The 21,910-nt window shown below is 36.7% G+C and overlaps 2 protein-coding genes across 6 annotated transcripts; one reads left to right on the top strand and one right to left on the bottom strand.

Annotated features, from left to right (window-relative positions):
- Positions 1-261: 261 nt before the first annotated feature.
- LOC135689811 (transmembrane protein 18) lies at positions 262-4,313 on the bottom strand. Its single transcript, XM_065207167.2, has 5 exons — positions 4,154-4,313; positions 2,548-2,665; positions 1,849-1,903; positions 1,198-1,291; positions 262-475 (listed from the first exon to the last, which is right to left on the bottom strand). Exons 1-5 carry the CDS (start codon positions 4,223-4,225, stop codon positions 362-364), a joined length of 453 nt encoding a protein of 150 aa, XP_065063239.2. The 5' UTR covers positions 4,226-4,313; the 3' UTR covers positions 262-361.
- A 13-nt stretch (positions 4,314-4,326) lies between these two features.
- Positions 4,327-21,674, top strand: LOC135689807 (solute carrier family 35 member F3). 5 transcript variants are annotated; one of them, XM_065207162.2, is made up of 7 exons: positions 4,327-4,519; positions 5,678-5,824; positions 6,999-8,737; positions 12,881-13,139; positions 15,986-16,205; positions 16,805-16,930; positions 18,934-21,674. In XM_065207162.2, the coding sequence occupies exons 3-7, from the start codon at positions 8,695-8,697 to the stop codon at positions 19,426-19,428; spliced, it is 1,143 nt and encodes a 380-aa protein (XP_065063234.2). In that variant the 5' UTR covers positions 4,327-4,519; positions 5,678-5,824; positions 6,999-8,694; the 3' UTR covers positions 19,429-21,674. The 5 variants fall into 5 exon arrangements, with proteins under 5 accessions (XP_065063234.2, XP_065063232.2, XP_065063233.2 ...); XM_065207160.2 differs by having other exon boundaries at positions 4,327-4,523; XM_065207161.2 differs by having other exon boundaries at positions 4,327-4,523; positions 5,666-5,824.
- Positions 21,675-21,910: the final 236 nt, after the last annotated feature.

Raw genomic sequence — 21,910 nt, 5'->3', positions numbered from 1 at the left:
AGTATACTTGTGATTTCGAGCACATTGAATTATGACGTAGCCAAGTGGAAGCAGCTACTCATCACAATGAACATGTAAAACAGTCTGTCATATCTTATTATTGGGATTTGAGGAGGGGCACGAACCCCTTACCTCATGTACCTACTGGCCCCAAGCACACAGACAGTAAAAAAATTTCTTCTACCATCACATGTGCAGAATTTTTAAATCAGGGAGAGACCAAGCCCAGGCAAAAGACACACACAAAGCAAAATACTACAATACGGTTTCATCCAACTATTTGTTTAAAAGTTACCTAAATAAATATAATCATCTTTCTACAAATAACAATTATAGTTATAAATAATTAAAAGTCGTAACACTAATCATCTTTGTCCTTTTCCCTTAATTTTTCATTTGGAGCATCTTTGACTATTAATAGCTGCCTTCTCTTGGTTTTTATCAAAAGTTTTCCAGCTTCAAGAAGCCAAATAATCTGTGGTTAAAAAGACATTTGATATTTCAAACAATATCTCATTAATACAGAAAATATTATTAAAAGAAATGTCTCCTATCATTGGGATTGATGGCACCTGTCACTAGTCTGAGAGGGGGATGTAGGCCACTCTTTTCACAGTAAGCTAACACCCTTTTACCAGAAGGAACACAAAATGTACCATTAGGCAATTGCCCAACACTGACTTTAAGATATGTAAAGGCAGTTTTAAAATCTCTGACAAAGGATAATTTGACAAAACGCTATCCCTACCCAATATTTTCACATCAAATTTAAACAAATACAATGCCAAAAACTTGGGGAAGTGCCCCCCCCAACTCCCTTCATGCAAGTATTGTGCTAGTATTTGATCCTAAGGATGTTATTAAACAAAGTTCTAGGGTTTCCGAGTTATCTTTTAAGCACAAAAGACAAAAAGGGATGTCTTTCATTTTTGAATTTGTCCTCATATAGGTTTGCCCCCTGCCCTAAAAAACTTAAAGCATTTCTTATTCCAGCCAGCCAATTTAGAAACATAAACTTGGCAGGTGTGTTTTGGGAATTATTTAATGCCTTTAGAGTATATATTATTTCATTTTTTTTAAACTAACAAAGCTTCCAGATATCAGGACATCATTCTATATTGTAACCCATAATAATCTAGCTGAAACATAATAATATCAGCTCTAAACACAAGAGAAGAACACTAAATGCACACATACCACTAGAACAAGACAATTGAACATTATTGGTCCTGAGAATGTCACCATTATGAAAAGGCCATGAGAATCAAAGTATTGCTCCTTGGCAAAAGCTCTAGAAACACGAAACAAGACATGATATCTCTCACTTAAAATTCAAATTGCATGATGAAAGAAGATTCACATAACCCAAAAAACTTTCTAAGCCCTCGCCTTACATCAAATATTCTGCTGCAATATTAGTTTGCATAAACTTGCACAGATTTGTCGCAGATTACAAAATCTGATGCTTGGCTAAACAATACTACAACTTGTACAACAATTTCCCACATCTTGGAAAATGTTCTCAAAAAAAGGATTGTTTGATGCAAATGGCAATGTTGATGCAGCAAATTTTGGAGCACATGGCCAGACAATGCAGAATTACTAGCAGTTACTGATGCTAAATTTTGAGCAACACTGTAAGGCACCAACCATGGTGGGTAACCAAAAATGGCAACACTGACTTTAAACATCGATCACTGCATCAAAGGTTTCCCAAGGCTTTAGAGACTTCTTTAGACCTTTTTAGCTTAACCAAAATATGACCTATGTATAAATCCACAAATGATAATTGCATTCTCAAGATGTCTATACAGTAGATTACAATGAAAGGAGAAAAATGCAACCTACTTCCAGTATTTTGCAGCTAGTTCATTTATCTTCTGAGATGATAAAGCTAAAGCACCTAGTAGGTAAAAAAGATTATTAATAAATCACAAAGAGTAACAGACTGGAGAAAAATAAGGGGAAAGACAGCGAAAGCCTGTAAAGGATAGAAAGATATATTTGCAATACAACTTGAAGTTAAAATGCAAGTTACCTTTAAATTATGACATAGAGATTTTGGCAACTTTAAGAGAAAATATATGTCATACAATGTAGCATTTAATTATGATAAATATATATTGTTTAGCATTAAATTAAATAAACAATATTGGAATTAATAGTGAATAAATCTGGGGCATGTAAGGAATCTACTGCCAGTGGCATTTCCAGGATGACAGGAGTGGAGAAGGCACCAAGGGACAACGGTGACTAGAGAGAGCTTGATGGAAGGGGGCCTGATGGTTTCCCTTGACAATCTTGTGGCAATGGTTTACAAAGTTTAAAATGCAAATTTTTGTAATATAATTGAGAACAAGCTAATTCATTGGCTTGACAATAATTGTAGATTTTCACTTTTCTTAGGTACCAACTTTCTTACCATTGGTGGGGAGGTACATGTTTCCATATACTTACTGGGATAAAAAATTCTTAAAGATTTAAGATAAAATGGGCAAATTACAAGACTTGATTTCCCACCATTTATTAACTAAAAATATCACTTACACAAGCAACAAAAAATTGTTAGTTGAATATTTGTATGTTTTCTTGTGCATAATATTCCAATCAAACAGATAAAATGGAAGGCAAGTAAAGCAAGCAACCAATTCTCTCTCCAGTTAATCTGCAACAAGAAAACAAAGTTGTTTGTAAGGTTGCATAAATCATATTAATTTCAATTGGGATAGTTTGTAGTGTCAAAAACTAGACGATATTACAGGATGGAGTCAATTAGAGTAAAATACTGAAATAAGTAAATTTCTAAATCTATTTCATAAATATTACACAAAGCACTAAATATCTAAAGGAGGGGGAATGCATAAACATACCTCATACTTACATTGATTTGTATGTTTAGAGTTTAGATAAATGAAAGGAGATTTTATATTAAAGTGGAGTGTAATTAAAAGAACAAGGGGGCCCTCACCAGGCCTGGGCATTTGAGGAGAGCCATAGTTCTTATTCCCCTCCATGCTCCCCTCCATGCTCCCCTTCATGCTCCCCTCCATGCCCCCCTCCATGCTCCCCTTCATGCTCCCCTTCATGCTCCCCTCCATGTCCCCCTCCATGCTCCCCTCCAGGCTCCCCTCTATGCTTGGCAGAACCTGCTGATTGCTCTGCTAAACTGTTCAAAAAAAGCAAATTTTCCTCCTTAAAAATAATTTTCTGTGATTCCTGCCTAGCGCACTGTCTGCTAATCCCCTTCTAAAATTCTTATAGCCAGGCCTGACCTTCGCAACAAAATATCTCATAAACAATAAAAGAGACTAGAGAAGGGTTATTCCTGAGCCCCCAGCCCCTAGCTTTTTACACCTATTATACTCCATTTCATAATCTCCTTACTGATTACTGATTGTTGTAAAATTTAAGGTTGATAACTATGGGCAGTTGGAACTATAATATCTTAGACTCGAAATCGATAATTTTTAAGAATATTGAGGCTCAGCAAAAAATTAGGTATTCTTTTAAAAAAGTGTGTATGCTGTAAGCTGATCTTTAATAAATGCACAGCTCTTTTAGCCAGGCTGGAGAACTTGCATATGTTCACAGATACGCTTTAGATGGACAACAACATGTTGCAGATAGGAAATCATGTGCTGCACCTAGCCCATCATGTCACTCATGTCATGTTTTGATAAGCTCAAGACTGTGAACCTGATTTTGAACAATGCTGTTGGTTGTCACTCTGTAAAATGAATTTCAACACAATTTTGTGTGTCACTCTCAAAATTTGCACAATTAACAAGCATATGGGAGATCTGGAGGCAACGTTGGGCCTCTGGACGGAAAATACATATACATTCATGATACCTTAAAACCTGCCTAAATGAACTCCTAAATGACAATTCCATCCATCTGTCAAGAAAAAAAAATTGTATGATCTTTTTGACCTTCTATAGTTCTAAAGTTGTACTAGGAAGGTTTTCTAAATCGTCGAAGCTTTCTAAACCCTCTCTTTCTTTGGCAAAGAGCGACTCTGGGTCAAATACAATGGCTCTCTTTAGTTTATAATAGGACAATGGGGATCAAACTGATCTGATGTAGAAATAATAACATCAACTGTGCTTGCATGTAAAATGTGATCAATGTGACTAATACAGTATAAACATACCACTGATATAAAATCCCATAAGTCAGTTATTTGTTTTTCCTTAATCCAGAATGTCCCATCCTCTAAGCCCATCTTTCGTGTTGGAAAATTTTCGTAAACTTCGCGTGGAATGATCCTCCATTGACAGAATTGATAAAAGAGGCTTCCCTTGTAACCGAGGCTGCAGGTAATTGTTAGATTTGTGTTGCTAAGAAAATATCAATCCGTCAAACAAAAATCATCGTCTATGTAAGGCAAAACAAACTTTGCATTCAATAAGATGCCATGACAGTTATGACTGAGGGTTCTTTACAATTCAAATGCATTTGTAGAAGCCCTAAGCTAAAATGGACTGTCGACAACCGGTTTAAAGATATTTTGCCTGCAGTAGGTGAGATTTATGATTGCTTTCTTGCAACTTACGTCGTCTCATGAAATTATGTATATTTAGGAAGTGAAGTCGGCAAAATGGAGGGAGAAGGCATTTTGTAAAGAAGATATAAACAAAACATTGCTCACGTTAAATCAGTTAGATATTAACTGATGGGAATATAAAGTGTTTTGTCGATTAGAGCTAGCGGCATTGGGAAGCAATGCATTTCTATCGCTCACTCAAAGACATTTATATTGATATTTACAGTAGGACCTTAGAAATCAAAAGAATCAGACAATAGGCGTCAAACCTATTGTATAAGAACTTATTTTGTGAATAGTTGGGATAATCGATAGGAGGTTAATGTATTCTTCAGGGCAGCTCTTCTTTGTAATATCTTCCAAAAAGTCTGCGTTCTTGTTATTTAAAAACTTTTAAGCAGCTTTGATTGACAAAAATCAATTACGTCTGTCTTCATTATTTTTCTGCTTGCTCAGTAACACAGTTATATCAAATTTTGTAAATAATATGCATGATAATGAAATGTACTGTCAGTGTTCTATGAAAACTTCATAATCAAAGCAATTTTTGCAAGGGGTGCCATCCTTAAAAACTTAGCCATTCCTGAACTCCTCCACACCCCTTCTGAATATTTTTTCCATAAATACTTGTTAATCACTCTTTCATCCAGAATAGATGAGGGGTCTTAATAAACAGGGGGCTGGAAAATTCAAGAAAATGAACAAAGCAAGTGGGCAGGAATTAGCTTGGGTTATTTTTGTTTATTTAGCAGACAGCAAGACAACACAGCTATAACATGATATATCAAGCAGAACTGTTGAAGTAAGGTAAATGATTTCTCCTCCAGGTTTACCTGGGAGAAAGTAAAAGTTACCTGGGAGGGGGGGATCAGAAATGTTTGTGGAAATAAATAAGCGTCTATTTGGAACCTGAGAAGAGAGTTTTGAAAAGATAATAAATGGGTTCTCTTTCAAATGCATCCACCTTTTGCTGCCTTAGAAAATTTCACTATGGTGACGATATTCTATTGTATGTATTTTTATATTTTTGCCTATTTTACCGAAATAGTCATACCATTGATTATACAGATAAAATCTATTTTCATAATTGATTATTATTTTAGCATTTATAGACTGTAGTTAATGTTTCAGATCTCTCAAAATGTTTGCAAACTCAACTAACACCAATATCGAAAACTACAACTGGGCATCGGTCCAGCTCAATATCATTATGTTGCCTGTTGGCCTGTCACTGTTGCTGATTGTCAGTTTGTCTGCATGCATATGTCACTGGTTAAGGTAATATTTTTATTCTGTTGTAAATTATCTCCAAGTCATTTTGATGTGAGCATGAATTTGCTGAGATTGTGCCAAAAAATTTATCAACTGAAACTTCAAGGCCAAAAATCCTCTCTTTCCCAGTATCCTGCTGTTTGTTTTCACAAAAATAGACTTTCTCACCATTTCATACCAGACAGGAACAAATAAATATTTGGCTGTACACTTAATACCTTGATTCTTAGCTTGTTTTGACAGCATTTTTAAGTCATCAGTTTTAGAGGAAACATATAAATTTCAGTTAAAATTTGTCTTGATGAAAAATGATAAGGTACATGTAGGTGGGGCTATCTGTAAAGAAATACTTTTGTATATCTATTTAGCATGTGGGTTTTCTCACAGATGGCCACTTAATTGACACCAAATCCCCAAATTTTCTATTCAATGGTTGATAAAGGTTGCATTCCATCATGATTAGACATATGTCATTTCTGTGTAAAAGTGCGAAGTATTTTGATAATGGGTTAAGCTCTCAGCAAATTACCAAAGCTATGCTTTTTTTGTATATAAAAGGTATCTGTATAAGTTAATTGCTACACACTATGGAGTGTTAGTCTCCATAGGTTAATGCCTGAAATTGTGAACTTGCCAGAGAATTGGGCAGAGAATTGTGACAAAAGCAGGGATGGGTTGTAATAGCCCTTAACCCCCTCAGTGCATTATCAATTAATACTGTAACATAGTTTTAGGCAGTCAGTAAATTTGTATACCATCCGTCAATTTATACCATCAGTCGTTTGTACAATCTTTCCATGTTCTTTCAAATGTACAATGAAGATGGGATTTTAGCAACATCATTTGGATCTCAAGTGATTTTCCCAGCTTTTTAGCTGTTTCAAGTAAAATAGCAGAATTGCCGATTTTTGCTAAGAAAGACTCAATACTTTATGCCACATAAATTCTGTTATGTCAAGTGCTGTGCGTTTGACTGCTGTGAGTGCTGTGTGTTTGACTAAATGGGCCGTTTGACTAAGTTTTATTCTCACTATTTTACATTGATGTTGTAAGAAATGAATTATCGGACCCTTTGAAGAGAGAGATCAAATCAACAACCAAAATCATGAGCTTTTGTTAAGGACATGGTTTTGAACTTTGTTGTAAAAGGTGACTGTAAAAATCTACTTTTTATATGCAGAAAAAGGCGTTTAAAGATGTTGGCTAGACAACACAAGCGTCAGCAAAGAAATGCCAGGGTGAATCAAAATCCAGAAAGAGTAGTAAGTTTTGCGTACTTTGAGCGCTCGCCAACCCGTACGAACTCGGTCAATACACCAAGGGACCGCTCCTTCTCACCAACACACCCAGCTACGCTTAGAAAGGAAAAGATAAAAAAGAAAAGGGAGAAAATGACTCACTCTTTAATTATAGAAAATGGACACCATTACGCTGATAAAAATCCAAAAATTACATCAGAAAATCATGAAAATGCATTAAACGGCAATGCAAACGTAACGAAAACACGGAACGGTAAGGTTGCTCCGGAAAGACGTGCGTCCGGAATTCCTGTGCCTGTCAAACACAATACTAGAGTTAAAAAGAAGACATCTGTCGGGAATGGTAGTTCATCATCAGGTGGTAGTTTTCTTGAAGGGAGACCTCATACTGTAGATACTAGTAAACCATATACAATTGATATGGATACGATAAAAACACCTGCCAAAGACCGTCGGAAATGGGTTATCCCGGACACACCAAGAGTAGATTATGATCACAAAGGCAGTCTACGTCTTCCACCCTTATCTGAAATACGAACGGCAAGTACAGCTTGAAAAAGCGTTTCTGCAGTGTTGCCTGGTTGTGAGTAGTTTTCTCTATGAACGATGATTTTTCATATCAGATTGTTTCAGGGATTGATCGCTTGAATGCCAGTTCTATTATTGCCAAGGGTGTTCAATGAAATTGCAGTATGTTTTCCGCCCAGATCAATGAATGTAAAATAGAAAGGCCTGAAGCATCGTTTTTATTATTTAGTATGGTCTTCTTTAGCATACCCTTATGTAGCAAACACCACAGAAGAGAACGATTGGTCAATTTTGCTATAGCTAAAGGAAAATACAGTGAATGAATTAAAAGAAAGCTCCATTTTATGGCATGTGGCTGAGGTTAGCCTGCAGGTTTTACGTCATACTAGAAAGCACTTAAAACACCCTTTTTTATAAAAAAATCCTTAAGAACACGAGCCTCAAAAGTGGTGAAAAGTTAAGAACAATTCAAGAACAAGCTGGGGCTGAGTTACTTAAGATGTAATTTTGAACAACGTTTCATCCCAAAAACGAGAATGTGGGTGCTTTTACGATGAATTTTCAAACCTGTAGGCAAATGAAAGATGTCTCACTCAATTTGTTGGCAAATGAGGCTTGAACAACTCCCTTAAGCGATAAAGGTAGCAATTGCACTGCTTATACCCTGTTGATCTCAGAACAAATTAAGAACAATCAACCTCAAATTTTTTAAAAAATTTAGAACGGTCAGCCCGAACATAAATTTACTGGTTCATATGAAGAAAGAGTGAATAAGACATCGCTCGGCCAGATTCATTTACCAAATAGCCATTGTGCAAGGTACTCTGTTTCTAGAATCTTCAAAAAACGCAAATCGCGTGTAAATTGTTCAACAACAAGGACAATCAACTCGAACGATGAAGGCTCAGCTGTTCGCAAATACTTGGATGAAACAGGTATCCAATTTCTTAAAAGTTATTCTCCTTTTGAGAAACAGTTCTGCGTACGTCAAAAGACCCTTGGACCTATGCTCGTTTTTGTGTTGGAACTTAGGATACAAATTAGCTGTTTACAATTCGATTTGTGTTACAAGACTTACTTTTCCTTAAAATGAAGACTGAAGATGAAGCACCAGTGAATGATTCTTGTATAGGTAAGTTCACCTTGTATCGGTATTGTTTAACTGGGTAATGAGTTTAATCAGCTGAAATTATGTTTTTCAATTGTATGGCAAATTTTTGAAACCAGAATCATATCTAACAGAAGCCTGTCGGTTTAGCATGAATTGGGAAAGGGTGGAGAGCCCCAGGCACAACTTAGTTCCGCCTGATTATCATCTCCTGGTCACTTCAGGTAAACTAAAGAACAACTCCAGATAAAACCTAGGACAACCCCAAATCGACTCCAGCCCAAAACAACTCCAGCCCAGAACAACCCCAGATCAGCCAAAGGTCGGCCGTAGGGAAAACCAAGTTTTACCAAAGTTTCCATCAAAACATTTGTTTCTTGTACTCACCAGTAGCTCAAAGATCGTTTAACGACGCTAAATGCTAAAACTGCATCCACTGCTGAAAACTGATAAAAATGCTGCATTTCAAATGCTAGAAAGTGGCGCAGACTCATTTGAATAGCAGAATTGTATTTGATCGTGGTTGTTTAATTTGCAATTCTGTTAAAAGACCCTCTCAGCTTGTAATTATAATTCCAGTTAGTCTCAAGCATATCTTGATTTACAGTTATGTAGAATTAGCTTTGTAAATATTTTAAAGCAAATTTGAAGTAAAATTTTATTATCTATGAAATAGATTTTTTAATCGTTTATCGTAATTATTTGTTCATAGCCCACGCATTGAATTTTTAGTCTTTAAAAGCTTGATTTTTAATGTATGATTTTATTCCACGCACTTGAAAGTTCGTTCGAAACGATTTAGTGTCGAGTGATTTAAATTGCGAATGATTTAGTGTCCTTGATGTTTATATCATTTATTGGCAATGTTGCATTTTACATTATATTCAATTATGTTATCAAACCCGCATTGGAGAATTTAGTATAAACCTATACTTGGTGGCAACTTATAAGCAGGGACGTTGCTAGCTATTGTGCTCAACAAGGGGCTCCACCACTTTCCAGGTCTTATATTCCGGCAAAATTGGAGGGGTTTACTTTCATTGCCGACAAGTTTGAAAATTGGCCGATGCAAAATACCTTATAGTAGCAGCCCTTCTTATAAACATATTTCTTGTGATTTCGCTACATTAATAATAATAATAATAATAATAATAATAATATATCTCGCCAAATCTCCGTTTCGGAGCAGTTACTATACCACCAACACAGAATTGCCAGGAAAGACGTCATGTACAGTATATTGCACACAGGAATGTAGAGTATCATACTTCAAGAGTCATTATAGAGTGTTTTCAACCTTATGCAGACACTTTTCAATTACTGTTTTACATACAGGTAAGGGATGATACCCCGTTGTCCCTATATTCATACTTCCCTTTATAACATACCACAGACTGGCTTACCCGAAGAGAAATGCTCAAAGTCCATATACAAACAGTGGCGATTCGCTATTTGATATGGCCTTATTGCCACTAATTCAGTCCTTTTGCTGTTTATGTAACACCGTAGTCCCATATGTTGCATAAGCCCTGAATCTCTAAAAGAAGGCCTTATTTAATTGTCGTCCTTACTTCATTTCAGAATTGAAAAAGCGAATATGTACATTATTATATGTCAATTAGACAGACAACTATAATCACACATGATTGTATGCTCGAAGGGAAATATCAGAAAAATTGCAATGATTTTGTAGAAATACCTTCATTTGTTTCTGATATATTTGATATAATGAAAAGCCAGAGAATTGCTGCACTGTTTTTGCTCTATTGATGTGAAAAGTCTTGACGATGAGAGTATTTTTTCAAGTGGCAGATCGTTTTCCAATGTATGATTTCAAGGTATTTTATCACTGTGTGCTTGATAAGGTTTTGGTCTACACTCTCCATGACAACAGATTGTACCAAAAATAATGCGAAATTCACATACGAATAAAAGTAACTATGATTGCATTTAAAATCTGGCTTTTTTCAATTAAACAGAGAATCTAGGCACATGGTGACACGGGAAAAGAGTTTAACATCTTTCCTAAAAAATACACAATGATTGGATAAAAAATGGTCAGTGAAAGCTGGTCAAATGTCTTGAAGATTGGTCATTTTTCCTTGACGTCTCCCGAAGTCATAACCTTGGCCAAGTCCCCGAGGGAATCAGTTATGCAATGCGTACCTATAATATCTGGTTTTTCAGGGGCAAAGTCTATCTCATATGAATATTCAGTCTCCCTTCCACGATCTTTGATGAATGCCAATGCAAACAAATCGCTACATTTCGTTTTTTCTCAATATAGCACTCATGACCTGTGCCAACATAACTCGAGAACTAGTCAACTACTGTATCAATAAAGCCTTGAGCCTTTAACGATTTACAACATAACGTTGGATTAAAATTATCCTTCTTCGGATATTTTAAGAATAGTTTGTAGTGTCACGGCACTTTATTTGTTTATAGTCTACAGGGTGTTAAGCGGAAGAACCCTACACATCTATATACATATTACTCGATGTTTTTGATTTAAATTTTTCTACTACCATCTCAAGTTTTCTCAAACCCTACTCAAGTCTTATTTCCACGAAGGATGTACAGTTTTAAGAGCATCAGATAACAAGAAATTACTCTAAAAAGAGTTGTAACCAAAGCTAAAACTTAATATGTTGCTAAGAAAGAATACATGCAATAGAAGACAATTGTTTAAAAAGCCACTGCCCGCCTAGTAAAAACTTTGCGGACCTTTCTAAGTAAACAATTCAATTATACTTGTATAATTTAATAAAACATATCAAATTTTGCCATTTCACTTTGTCATGATTTTGTGTGCCCCCCCCCCCCCCCTGAGGGGAAGATGGCGCGTAGAAGGCAAACGGATTTTGAGCACTGAAAAGTGATTTCGGGTCTTGCTTTCTCTGTTTTATACGACCTCGCTTGGGATACGAGAGAGAGGTATATTGAAGATAGCACCTTCATTCAAAAGCAAAATTCTATGGAAAGCTAAGTCGAACAGCTGGAGAGAATTTGTTCCTAGATTTCAACAAAAAATGACTGAAATTGCGGGAAAAGAAAAGCCAGAGATAGATCTTGATACGAAGTATCTTGCTCATGACTTATTCGTCCATGAACCAACTTTTCATGGTAGGTGGTTGTAATTCAAATTGCACGAACATGATATGACCCTTGATCCTCCAATCGATCCCCCAACTTTTTCAAATAGTCATTAATGACAATCTTTTTCCTCATAGGCCTAGATCTTCTTATGAAAAGTAACTTTTGGGCAGATATCTGAATGGCGTCTGCCAAATGTCTTTGCAGAAATCTTTACACAAAATAGATTACTTTTTGGGATAGAAAGCCTTTTTTGACTTTGAACTCTAGCTTTTTCCTGTAAAAGGAAGGATTTTACTTCAGTTTCATTGCAATTTCCAGGCATATTAAGTTATTTGGTGGCTTATCGCGTAAACAAGTCAATCTCCTTGCTTGCTTTTTTGCAATTTGAGATGCCCATAACTTATGGGCATCTCAAATTGCACATAAGTCCATCACTAAGTAACCTCATCATTCCGAAGTCCGAGTATCACAAAATTTACCAAGTTCTTGCTAGGCCAACTGGTCATTCAATTATGGAAACAAGTTGTGGCCAAGTCAAGAACAGACAAGTCTCTAAATATTTTAATAATGCAGTTAAGTCAGATGATATCTGTTGGAATGAGTCAGGTAATTGTAGACTTGCACCAGGTTTTGTGAAAGCAGGATCTGTCCAATAAAGTATTGCACCAGGTTTTGTGAAGAAAATAATTACCACGCGCTGCTGTCAGTGTGTCACTGGAGCCCTTGGCATTTTGTTTCAACTTCTCTCCCCTATGCTCCACAGCCAATGTTGATGAAACTCTCTAGCACAAACCATTAAGAGAAACTATGAAAATAGCAATACTTTATTGGACAGATCCTGCTTTTTTCTCCTCACAAGGTTTGATATAAAATACCTCTGCTTAACTAATTCCTTCTCTAATTTTGTTTTCCATACCCACTTGGCTGAAAAAGTTCTATTCACCTTTCTCCATGTATTATACAAAGTTAATAATCTGAGCAGTGTGCGATGATATGTACTGCAATATATTTAATTCATATTTTCATTTTTTTTATCCTTAAAATATTTTCCTTTCATTTTGTGAGCAGATGAAACAGAGAAAGAAATCAAGATATGTGGCATGAAAGAGTCAGTAGTGAGGATTGTATTTGGAATTATCATTGTATTAGTTATAGCAATATCATGGGTTGCCGCCACACAGTTTGCAATGAGGACATACACATCAAGTTTTTCAGCACCATATTTCACAACATGGTTCACAACATGTTTCATGGCAATAGTCTTTCCACTCTTCAGCCTTTCACAGTTTTTCAAGAAAGAGCCATGGAGGTTTAAAGTATTCTGCAGGTAAAAATCTTGTGTATTTCTCAGTTCCCGGGTTTTACATTAATGCCATCATCAGGGAACTGCTCTGGACCATTAAGCATGAAACTCTGCCTATACAGCAACAACCAGTAATTTGCTTTAATTAACTCATATTTGTAGCTTATCGAGTAGCCCTTATTTCAGCGGACACTAAAACAGACTACGAAAAAACATGATAGGAACATTGGTATGCTAATTAGGAAACTTTTTGGCAGCTTGATGAGCGATTCGAAAAAACATATTTCTAATTTGTCGGACTATTCTCTCTTTGAAACCGAAACATTTGTCTTAGGTAATGGTCTTGAGTTTTGTATCCCAACACAACAAATAAACAGAGGGGAACTTTTTGCTGAATTCAAAATTTTACACGCTCAACTTGTTAGGCACGATATTTCTGATGCTTTGGAATTTAACAAATTACGAGCATGACTAAGCGATTTGGCGTATGCTTACAGCGGCTCTCCCATTGACCACTGAGATTTTCTTTTGCATAGGGAACATTTTCAAGCATTAAAATCTCTACGGTCTAATAATGACATCTTTATTACTAAGCCTGATAAAGGGTCAGGAGTGGTTATTTTGAACAAAAAGGACTACATCCAAAAAATGGAGAATATTCTCCTCGACAAAGAAAAGTTCGAAAAACTGGGTGACCTCGAAACACAGGATATAACGGCCAAGCTAGAGCGGAAACTTCAAAAACGCCTTTTGGAGCTGGTTAACTCAAAAGTGTTGATCAACGAAGTTTACGATAGGATAAGACCCACAGGCTCACAACGTCCACAAATGTATGGCCTCTCTAAAATACACAAGCCAAATGTTCCACTTAGACCCATTTTGTCTATGATTGGCTCAGCACAACACAAACTGGTAAAGTGGCTTTCTGAAGTTTTGGACCCTGTTCTTCAAAAATATTCAAAACATTGTATCAAGGACTCTTTTACGTTTGCTGAGTTCATGCAAAACTTGAACATCAAAAACGAAACATCTTTCATGTGTTCTTTTGACATTAGCAGTCTTTTCACAAATGTCCCTTTGAGTGAGACCATCAAAATATGTGCGGACGCTTTGTACCAGAACGAGCTTAATAGCCCACCATTCCAAGAGGAAATATCCATTGAACTGATGGAAACTGCAACACGTTCAGTTGAACTCAGCTTTAACAATGAAATGTACCAACAAAAAGAAGGTGTCGCTATGGGTAGCCCTCTGGGACCTGTCTTGCCAAATATCTTTGTCGGCTTTCATGAAGAGCGTTTGTTTGACTGCGACAAAAAGTCAGGTGTTTATTTTCGGTATGTGGATGACACATATACCATTTTCAAAACAGAGACTGACTGTGATACTTTCCTAAAACGCCTTAATGGCCTTCACACAGCCCTACAGTTTACATTTGAAAAGGAAGAAAATAACTCCTTGCCATTTCTAGATGTTTTGGTTGATAAATCTGGCACTGGATTTCTCACTAGTGTATACCGTAAACCCACATTTTCGGGGTTATACACTCGATGGAGTTCGTTTTGCTCAAAACAAAGAAAAATCAGCCTCATCAAAACGCTTAAACATAGGGCACTGATGATTTGCTCCAAGTCTAAACTCGACTCGGAACTTGAAAAACTAACTAAGATCTTTCTGGAGAACGGCTATCCAGAGGATGTTATTTCAGTTTACATTTAGGAGAAGGTAGGAAATTTCTCGGCTGACGTAAAATTTGGTCCTCAAAAATGCCTGGTTTATCTAAAACTACCATGGATCGGTGACAGTTCCCTGCATTTTGAAAGTCAAATAAAACAGGCCATTACAAATTGTTTCTTTGCAGTCAACCCGCGTATTGTTTATAGTACCAAAAAGGCCCTTCCGTCCATTCAAAAGGACTGCGTTCCTGCCACACAAAAAAGTTCCGTTGTTTATGAATTTACTTGCCAGTGTGATTCTGGCTACGTAGGACGCACTTCCCAAAGATTGGAGGATAGAATAAAACAACATGTTCCGCCTAGTATTAGAAACAAAATTGGTCCCCAAAGAGAACAGCCACCTCGGTCTTGCAAATCTAAAATTACAACTAAAACCTGCGATTCTGCTATCGGGCAGCATTTAATTGGAAACCCAGAATGTGCAAAAAACTACAATGGCGACATGTTTCGGATTATTGGTAAAGCCCGATCGTCGTTCCATCTAGCAGTTTTGGAATATATCTACATAAGCACGAAAAAACCGCTACTGTGTAGACAAAAGGAGTTCGTTTTCACCTTAGGACTCCATTAGTAACATTCTCAATAGACAAACGGCTGATTGGTCAACCTCAACAGTCATGTGCTCGTGTTTCTGATTGGCCTATTTCGATCCACAACTGGGTATATATATTTCCTAGCGTAGAGTTTTCGACCTATGCTCTGACGTTTTGAACTCTGAAGAGTGTCAGACGAAAAGCTTAAGTTTACTAGATGTTTGCTTTTTTCAAAGCCATTTTCAAGCCCTTATTTCGTGTTTTGTAGACTCAGAGTTGCAGAATGCCAAGTTGTAACTCTTTGCTTAAACAAGAACTTTGTGACTGTCAAACTTGAGTTGCCTGTTAATAACATGGAATTTAGATTCTGTTAGGACTTGCAATTTATACTGTTAATGACCTTGATATTAATGTTCCAAGAGAAATTATATATTATTGACTATCGGTTTAATTTATATATCAGCCTATCATTGACCCACTCTCAGATTCAATTTGAGACAATGATATTCTTTTTTATACTTACATTTAAATTTCTCCTTAATTTCTTTAATTTCTCTTTCATTACTTAGGTTTTAAATCAACTTTTTAAATTTCTTTCTAGGGACAGTGCAAAAATATTTGGGCCACGTGGTGTTTGCCTTATAAGCCTCATTAAATACACACTACCGTTTTGTATTTTGTGGCTCATTACCAACTACCTCTACATCCGTGCTCTCAAAGAACTCAATCCAGCTGATGTGACAGCTCTTTTCTCATCAGTCAGTGCATTTGTTTACATTTTTTCCATTGCGCTTTTAAAAGAGAAGTTTTTCATAACCCGGGTAAGTGGACGTTGTTACATGGTGTTAATATTTTTATTTACTTATGATCTCTAATTTTAATCTCATTCAATTTGGCTTTTGCAGAAAATACACAAATGACCTTTACTTAACAAAGGTTGTGGTCATATCGTATCTTGTATGAAAATGATGATATCATATTGTATCTTTCATTTGTGACAATGTCAGGCAGGAAATGAGAAGACATTATAAGATTTTCACAAGTTTTGAGAAAGTAAGTCATGAATAAAGCCCTACAGTCAGAGTTTCACAGGAATCCCTTTAGTAATTACAAAAGGCCGATGTCAAGGGTACTTTCACAGGAATCCCTCCTATCAAAATGCAACAGGGGCGTGTGACCCCCTCATGCCACCTTCTCCGGCGTCCCTAAGCCTTCTTCCTCATTCTGCTATTTTTTCGTTTTTTTTGTAGGTCTTTTGCCCCCCCCCCCCAACGACCTTGATTGCAAACCTTTCTAATGACAGGTGTCTAAATTATGAAAAGAAGCAACTAGAGATCTTTTTTAGGAGCATAGCATGCAAGTCATCTTACTTTGACGTGTATCATGTTGCTGTATTGGTTTCTATTTCATTATCTTGTAGCTCACAGCTGTGTTAATGTCAATTGGCGGCATTGTATTATTTGCCTCAACCTATGGCTTCAAAGGACCCACAGCAGAGGGCATTGTGTTGACTGTTATAGCAGCGTCAGGATCAGCATTGTATCAGGTGACGAATTCCTCTAATTTTTAGTGGCTAATTATTATTTGAACATATTCTTTGCCCCACTTTTTTCAGAATTTCAAAAAGTGCATTATCATCTTGCTTGTATTATTTGAGTGTTGTTTGATGATGTTGGAGAGAGATGCTCGGAGTCATTATCGTGATTAAGACCCCGTTTGCAATGCTACAGACCACTTTTTATGCGGATAGCGGATAGGATAGGATTTTTCTAAAAGGATCAAGAGTGCAGGCGCGCAACTACGGGGGGGGGGTCCTGGGGGTCCAGACCCCTGCCCTTTTTCTCAAAAGGGGAATAGTGCCCTTTTTCCTGGAAAATTGCTTGAATATTTTAACTATTACGCTAAAATGGTTGGTCATACAGTAAATGACACACTCCGGAGATGTAATGGACCTCGCAGGAATACAGATAAATGATTTAGTCAAACTTTCACGCACTTGTTGGGTCGAACGTCATCATGTTGCAGTAATAGAGTCTATCTTCAAGCCCCAACTCTACAGCGTGTTTTATGATGCGCTACGCACTGGCTTTGAAGAAGAATGGTTCTGGGACTCAAAAACCAAAATAAAGGCACAAGATTTTGAACGGGATAGAGCCTCTACGACCTCTGGTAAAAAGTTACAAGAATAAAAACCAAGACATTTTTCAAGCCTGTCACATAGTTGACAGGGTCATAGAAGACCTTTGCATGAAACGAGCGAATGCAGAGAAATATTTTCGGACTGGTATTAGCAAGCAGTAAATATGGCACAAAAAGTTGATGTTCAGCTGTTCCGTTCCTTGTCAGTATTACAAATCAGCTGAAGGCAAGACTTGGAGACAGAAACCAGCTGAAGGCAAGGCTCGTGGAACTGTTCAACCTCCTCCAATCTGTAGTGCGAAGCAAAGAATTCAATAATAATATTTTAAAGCGCAAAATGTCTTCGGATATGGAAGATGATAGGTTGCTATTCAAAAGTGATCTGGCGCTGGGAAAAGGAGATGACAGCAGGGTCGCCGAGAGGGGGACAAAGGGGCAAATTGCCCTAGGGCCTCGAGGTCTAGGGAGCCTCACAAAGCAATGAATCCCGTTTTTAAATGGAATTTATTAAAAGTAACAAAGTTACAATTAAAAAGTAAAACATCTTAAACGAATTAGTGAATTTAAGCTATTTGCAAGGGTGTGGTGGCGAAATTTTTGCTCGCTTCGCTCGCAAGAGGCATTGTTTTTTCCATTTCCCCCCTCCTTCGGGCCTCCTAAACTTCATCACACCTCACCACAAAATAAACCGTACACCACAACTTTTCTCTATTGATCAGTTTCCCTTGTCTGGCGTACAATATTTACAGATTTACTAACTCCTCATATTTTCGGTGTACATAAACAAATGCCCCGGTGGACCTTTAATGAAGTTTAATTAGTGCCCTTTTTGTGTCTTGGACCCCTGCCCTCTGAAATTTCTGGTTGCGCGCCTGGAGTGATACGGTTAAACATATCAGTTTGCTACGGATAGCTAAGTGTGGTATAAACGGAAGGCCAATCCGTATCGCTTTTGATACTTATCAAAAAGTGATCCGTAGCAGTGTAAACGGGACCTAAGTAAATGTAGATGTTCTTTGACCTCCAGAGGTAGGCTGTCTAACACATTGGAAACCTTTGCTTGTTCGTATCCCCAACAATGTACAGATTTATGTATCATTTATGTTCATTTTTAGGTATCGGAAAATTTTTTCCGGAAATTAGCTTTCCTTAAGCTATTTGCCCACCAAAAGTCGAGTCTGTCTGCTTATATGGGAATTAAGCTGCATATGTGTCTGAATGACGTAAAACCATGAAAAGTTACCCTTAACTGTTTTAATAAGTGTCAAATGATAATTTTACACAAAAATTGCTACGCAGATATAGTTAGATTGAGTCAGATTTATCGAAGCATTGTCTCATGTAGAGTTGTAATCTATTTGCTATTTATTATGTTTTTTATATATGATAAACATATTGCTTTCTTTTTAGGTCATGTTCAAAGTCGTTGTCAAAACTGCAACTGGTTCTCAAGTGGCATTATTTCTTTCACTGTTAGGCCTCTGCAACATTCTTGTGTTTTGGATCGTTATCTTGCCCTTCCATTTTACAAAGTACGAAAGTCTCGATTCTTCTGACTTTCCATGGGTTTACTTGATCGGCAGTGGCCTTCTAATACTCGTGTTTAACTACATGGTTAACTTTGGTATTGCCTTCACTTCGCCGTTATTTATTGCACTTGGAACGCTGTTGGGTACACCACTGAACGCCGCGACTGATTACATTTTCAACAGGCAGTCGTTCGGTTACCTTAAAATCATAGCAACGTGTCTGATACTCGGTGGTTTCTCGTTAATGCTTATTCCCAATAACACCTTGCGTTCATTTGAGCGAAAGCTTGTGTGTGCTAAAGATGAGATTGAGGAATCAGAACCAATCGAGGCTAGTGACAAAATGTTCGAAGGCGGTAAATCTACAAGCATGTAAATCTAGAGAAGACAAGTAATCAAGGTAATGAGTTTTTTATTATTTGATATTGCAAACTAAATTATCAGAAGTTTTGATGCTATAGAACTGATTGTTGTCTGCAATAGTAATTAACACTGACATGTTAGCGAATTCTTGCAGAAATTATATTTTGTAGCAAAATTCAGCAAAGATTCCAAGCTTACATCAAGCTGATAGCGTTTTATATTCAGTTTTGTTTAATATATCACTAGGGTTTTATGATATGGAGTTTGATTGTTCGATGTAGAATAAATAACAGTCAGGTAGGATGTTTCTTGTAAACACTATAACAGTGCTGTTTTAATATATTGTCTGTTTTTTGTCAAATATGGCTAATTGTGCAGCAAACTGGTATATATTGCCACTATCGATTAAATAAAACGTACAAGAGTCATGCATCAAGCGCTGCCCATAAAGATGGCATTTCTGACCCCATGGTGAATGGCTTGCCCTTCTCAGGGAAATGACTATGAACTGAACATTCAGTACTAGATTTGATTGAAAACAGCGCTTTTTGTCTCATAATTCTTCAAATTTGCACTTGATCACTCATACTGGTTCACTGCCATTATAATCCTTTATAATACGTGTGTCGACCTTGAAATATTTTTTTGGTCCTTTATGAATATTCGGTTACAAGTCTTTGAGAAGTTATAAGAGCCACTCTTCGGCTTCCAATTCAAATTTGTTTCCCATACGAATCTCAGTTTTAGTCAGTAAATTGACGCACAGCATAGCTGCAGAAGACATCGAGGCTACAGACTATTCTGCTTAGGAACATTATTGTTTATGTTCGAATCTTTTAGAATGTATATTTGAAAATCCATTCATGGATTCTACAGTTGAAATCAGTTTTATTGTCACTTAGTATGTGATGTTTTTAATCTAAATATATGATTGTTTTAACTTAATCAGCGAAAAGCGAAATCCATATTACTTTATGCAAATTAGTTATTGTGTCAAATTAAAAGTCACTCCTCCGTGATAGTCATAACCCATGTGTGCTTTCCAAGGTACTTTGCAAGATTGATGTCAAAATGAAAATAAATATCTAGAAATGTGTGTGACCTCCCTTTGGCTAATGTGTGAAGATATTTCTCAGAAAAAACCGTATTTGAAATTAACAGTGGTGTTTGGAAAGTAGCTTATAAAGGTTTGGGTTTCTTTTTCTGCCCGACCTTGCTCATAATTTTAGGCATGCAGACATCAATTTTCTGGATAAGCCGTAAATGACTATTAAAAGAAATTGTGATAAGTTTTAATTTGTTGAACAAGTGAGTTATTTTGATACAATGGAGAACTTTGCTTGAGGCCACCATCAAGTCAAAAGTATCTTTTGTTGCAATTTGACACCTACAATGCCTACAAAAAGTCTTTTTACACCAATAGCATTTGTCATTCATATTTGCAGTTTCCCGTTTCTTCTCAAACATTGTTGAATTGCACTCCATAGAAATACACTCTTCGAATAAAGGCTGTAGTTTGGGAACTATCAAGGACGAGGTGCAATGCTCACATTTATTTTGAAAATAGAGGGGGACTTTGCTACAGGGGCGGACACTTGGTCAAATATTGGGGGGGGGGAAGCCTATTGTTTTTATAACACGACATCACATTTCCCATTGTTTTAAAACAAAGGACCATTGTCCTCTAAAGTATTGGGGGGCGGTCGCCCCCTCGCCCCCCAAGTGTCCGCCACTGCTTCGCTATTTCTATTGACGAAGTCCCCCCTCTATTTAAAATAGAATAAAAAAAAATTCAAATTTTAAAATAGATCAAGAATTGACTGAAATTGCTTGGGTGTTCCAATCACTTTTCGCGTGGATAGCACTTGCATCTTAGATTGATACCCCTAATCTCGCATGTATTGTTCTTTGCAATATTCTGGCGAGTGTCCTGCATATTTCGCAATATTCTGCATATTCTGCGAATTTTGACAATGTAGTTATGTAGTTAGCATCATTGTTAATGACCAGTCCATCATATCGAAGAATATTTAGCATTTTTATTTTATAGAAGTAATAGTTAATGCATGATGTTGTGTGTTTGAAAGTCGAGGTAGAGTTATATTATGATGTCGTTGGACTAGATTTCTGCCAAGTTGAATTGAGTTGAAGTGACAGTAATTTTTCTAATTCCAGTTTTCGTTTTATATCATTCTCATGCATATCGTTACTAGTTACGTTGTTTGTAGTAAATTTAATCCATCGGTGTTACATTTACGCCTGTTTTTTGTCTCTTTTTGTCCTTGTTTAACTTCCAACCTCCAACAAGAATAAGAAGGCCTTCGTTGCTTTATTATAAAACTTGTATATTGATCCTAGATATAGAATTGCTGCCATCTTCAAATAAAATTGCCGTTCGAAGAGGCTTGGAAATAGGAAACAGATGATTTCTAGTATGTAAATAAAGGAAAGGAATGCATGCCACGAAAAGTCGATAAAAATGTATAAAAAATGGA

The sequence above is a fragment of the Rhopilema esculentum genome, chromosome 5 (assembly GCF_057945365.1).
Source record: "Rhopilema esculentum isolate cy_ngs chromosome 5, ASM5794536v1, whole genome shotgun sequence".
NCBI lineage: Eukaryota > Metazoa > Cnidaria > Scyphozoa > Rhizostomeae > Rhizostomatidae > Rhopilema > Rhopilema esculentum.
This window is presented reverse-complemented; position numbering and strand designations above follow the sequence as displayed.

Bases quoted from the DNA above. Each gene is read 5' to 3' on its own strand.
- LOC135689811 (XM_065207167.2), bottom strand. From the start codon at position 4,225: ATGGGCTTAGAGGATGGGACATTCTGGATTAAGGAAAAACAAATAACT. The intron at 2,666-4,153 runs GTATGTTTATAC...TTCTTGTTGCAG, and splicing joins TATGGGATTTTATATCAGTG to ATTAACTGGAGAGAGAATTG. The intron at 1,292-1,848 runs GTAGGTTGCATT...TCGTGTTTCTAG, and splicing joins CTAGCTGCAAAATACTGGAA to AGCTTTTGCCAAGGAGCAAT.
- LOC135689807 (XM_089116193.1), top strand. From the start codon at position 11,746: ATGACTGAAATTGCGGGAAAAGAAAAGCCAGAGATAGATCTTGATACG. The intron at 11,840-12,880 runs GTAGGTGGTTGT...TTTTGTGAGCAG, and splicing joins CCATGAACCAACTTTTCATG to ATGAAACAGAGAAAGAAATC. The intron at 16,931-18,933 runs GTGACGAATTCC...CTTTCTTTTTAG, and splicing joins CAGGATCAGCATTGTATCAG to GTCATGTTCAAAGTCGTTGT.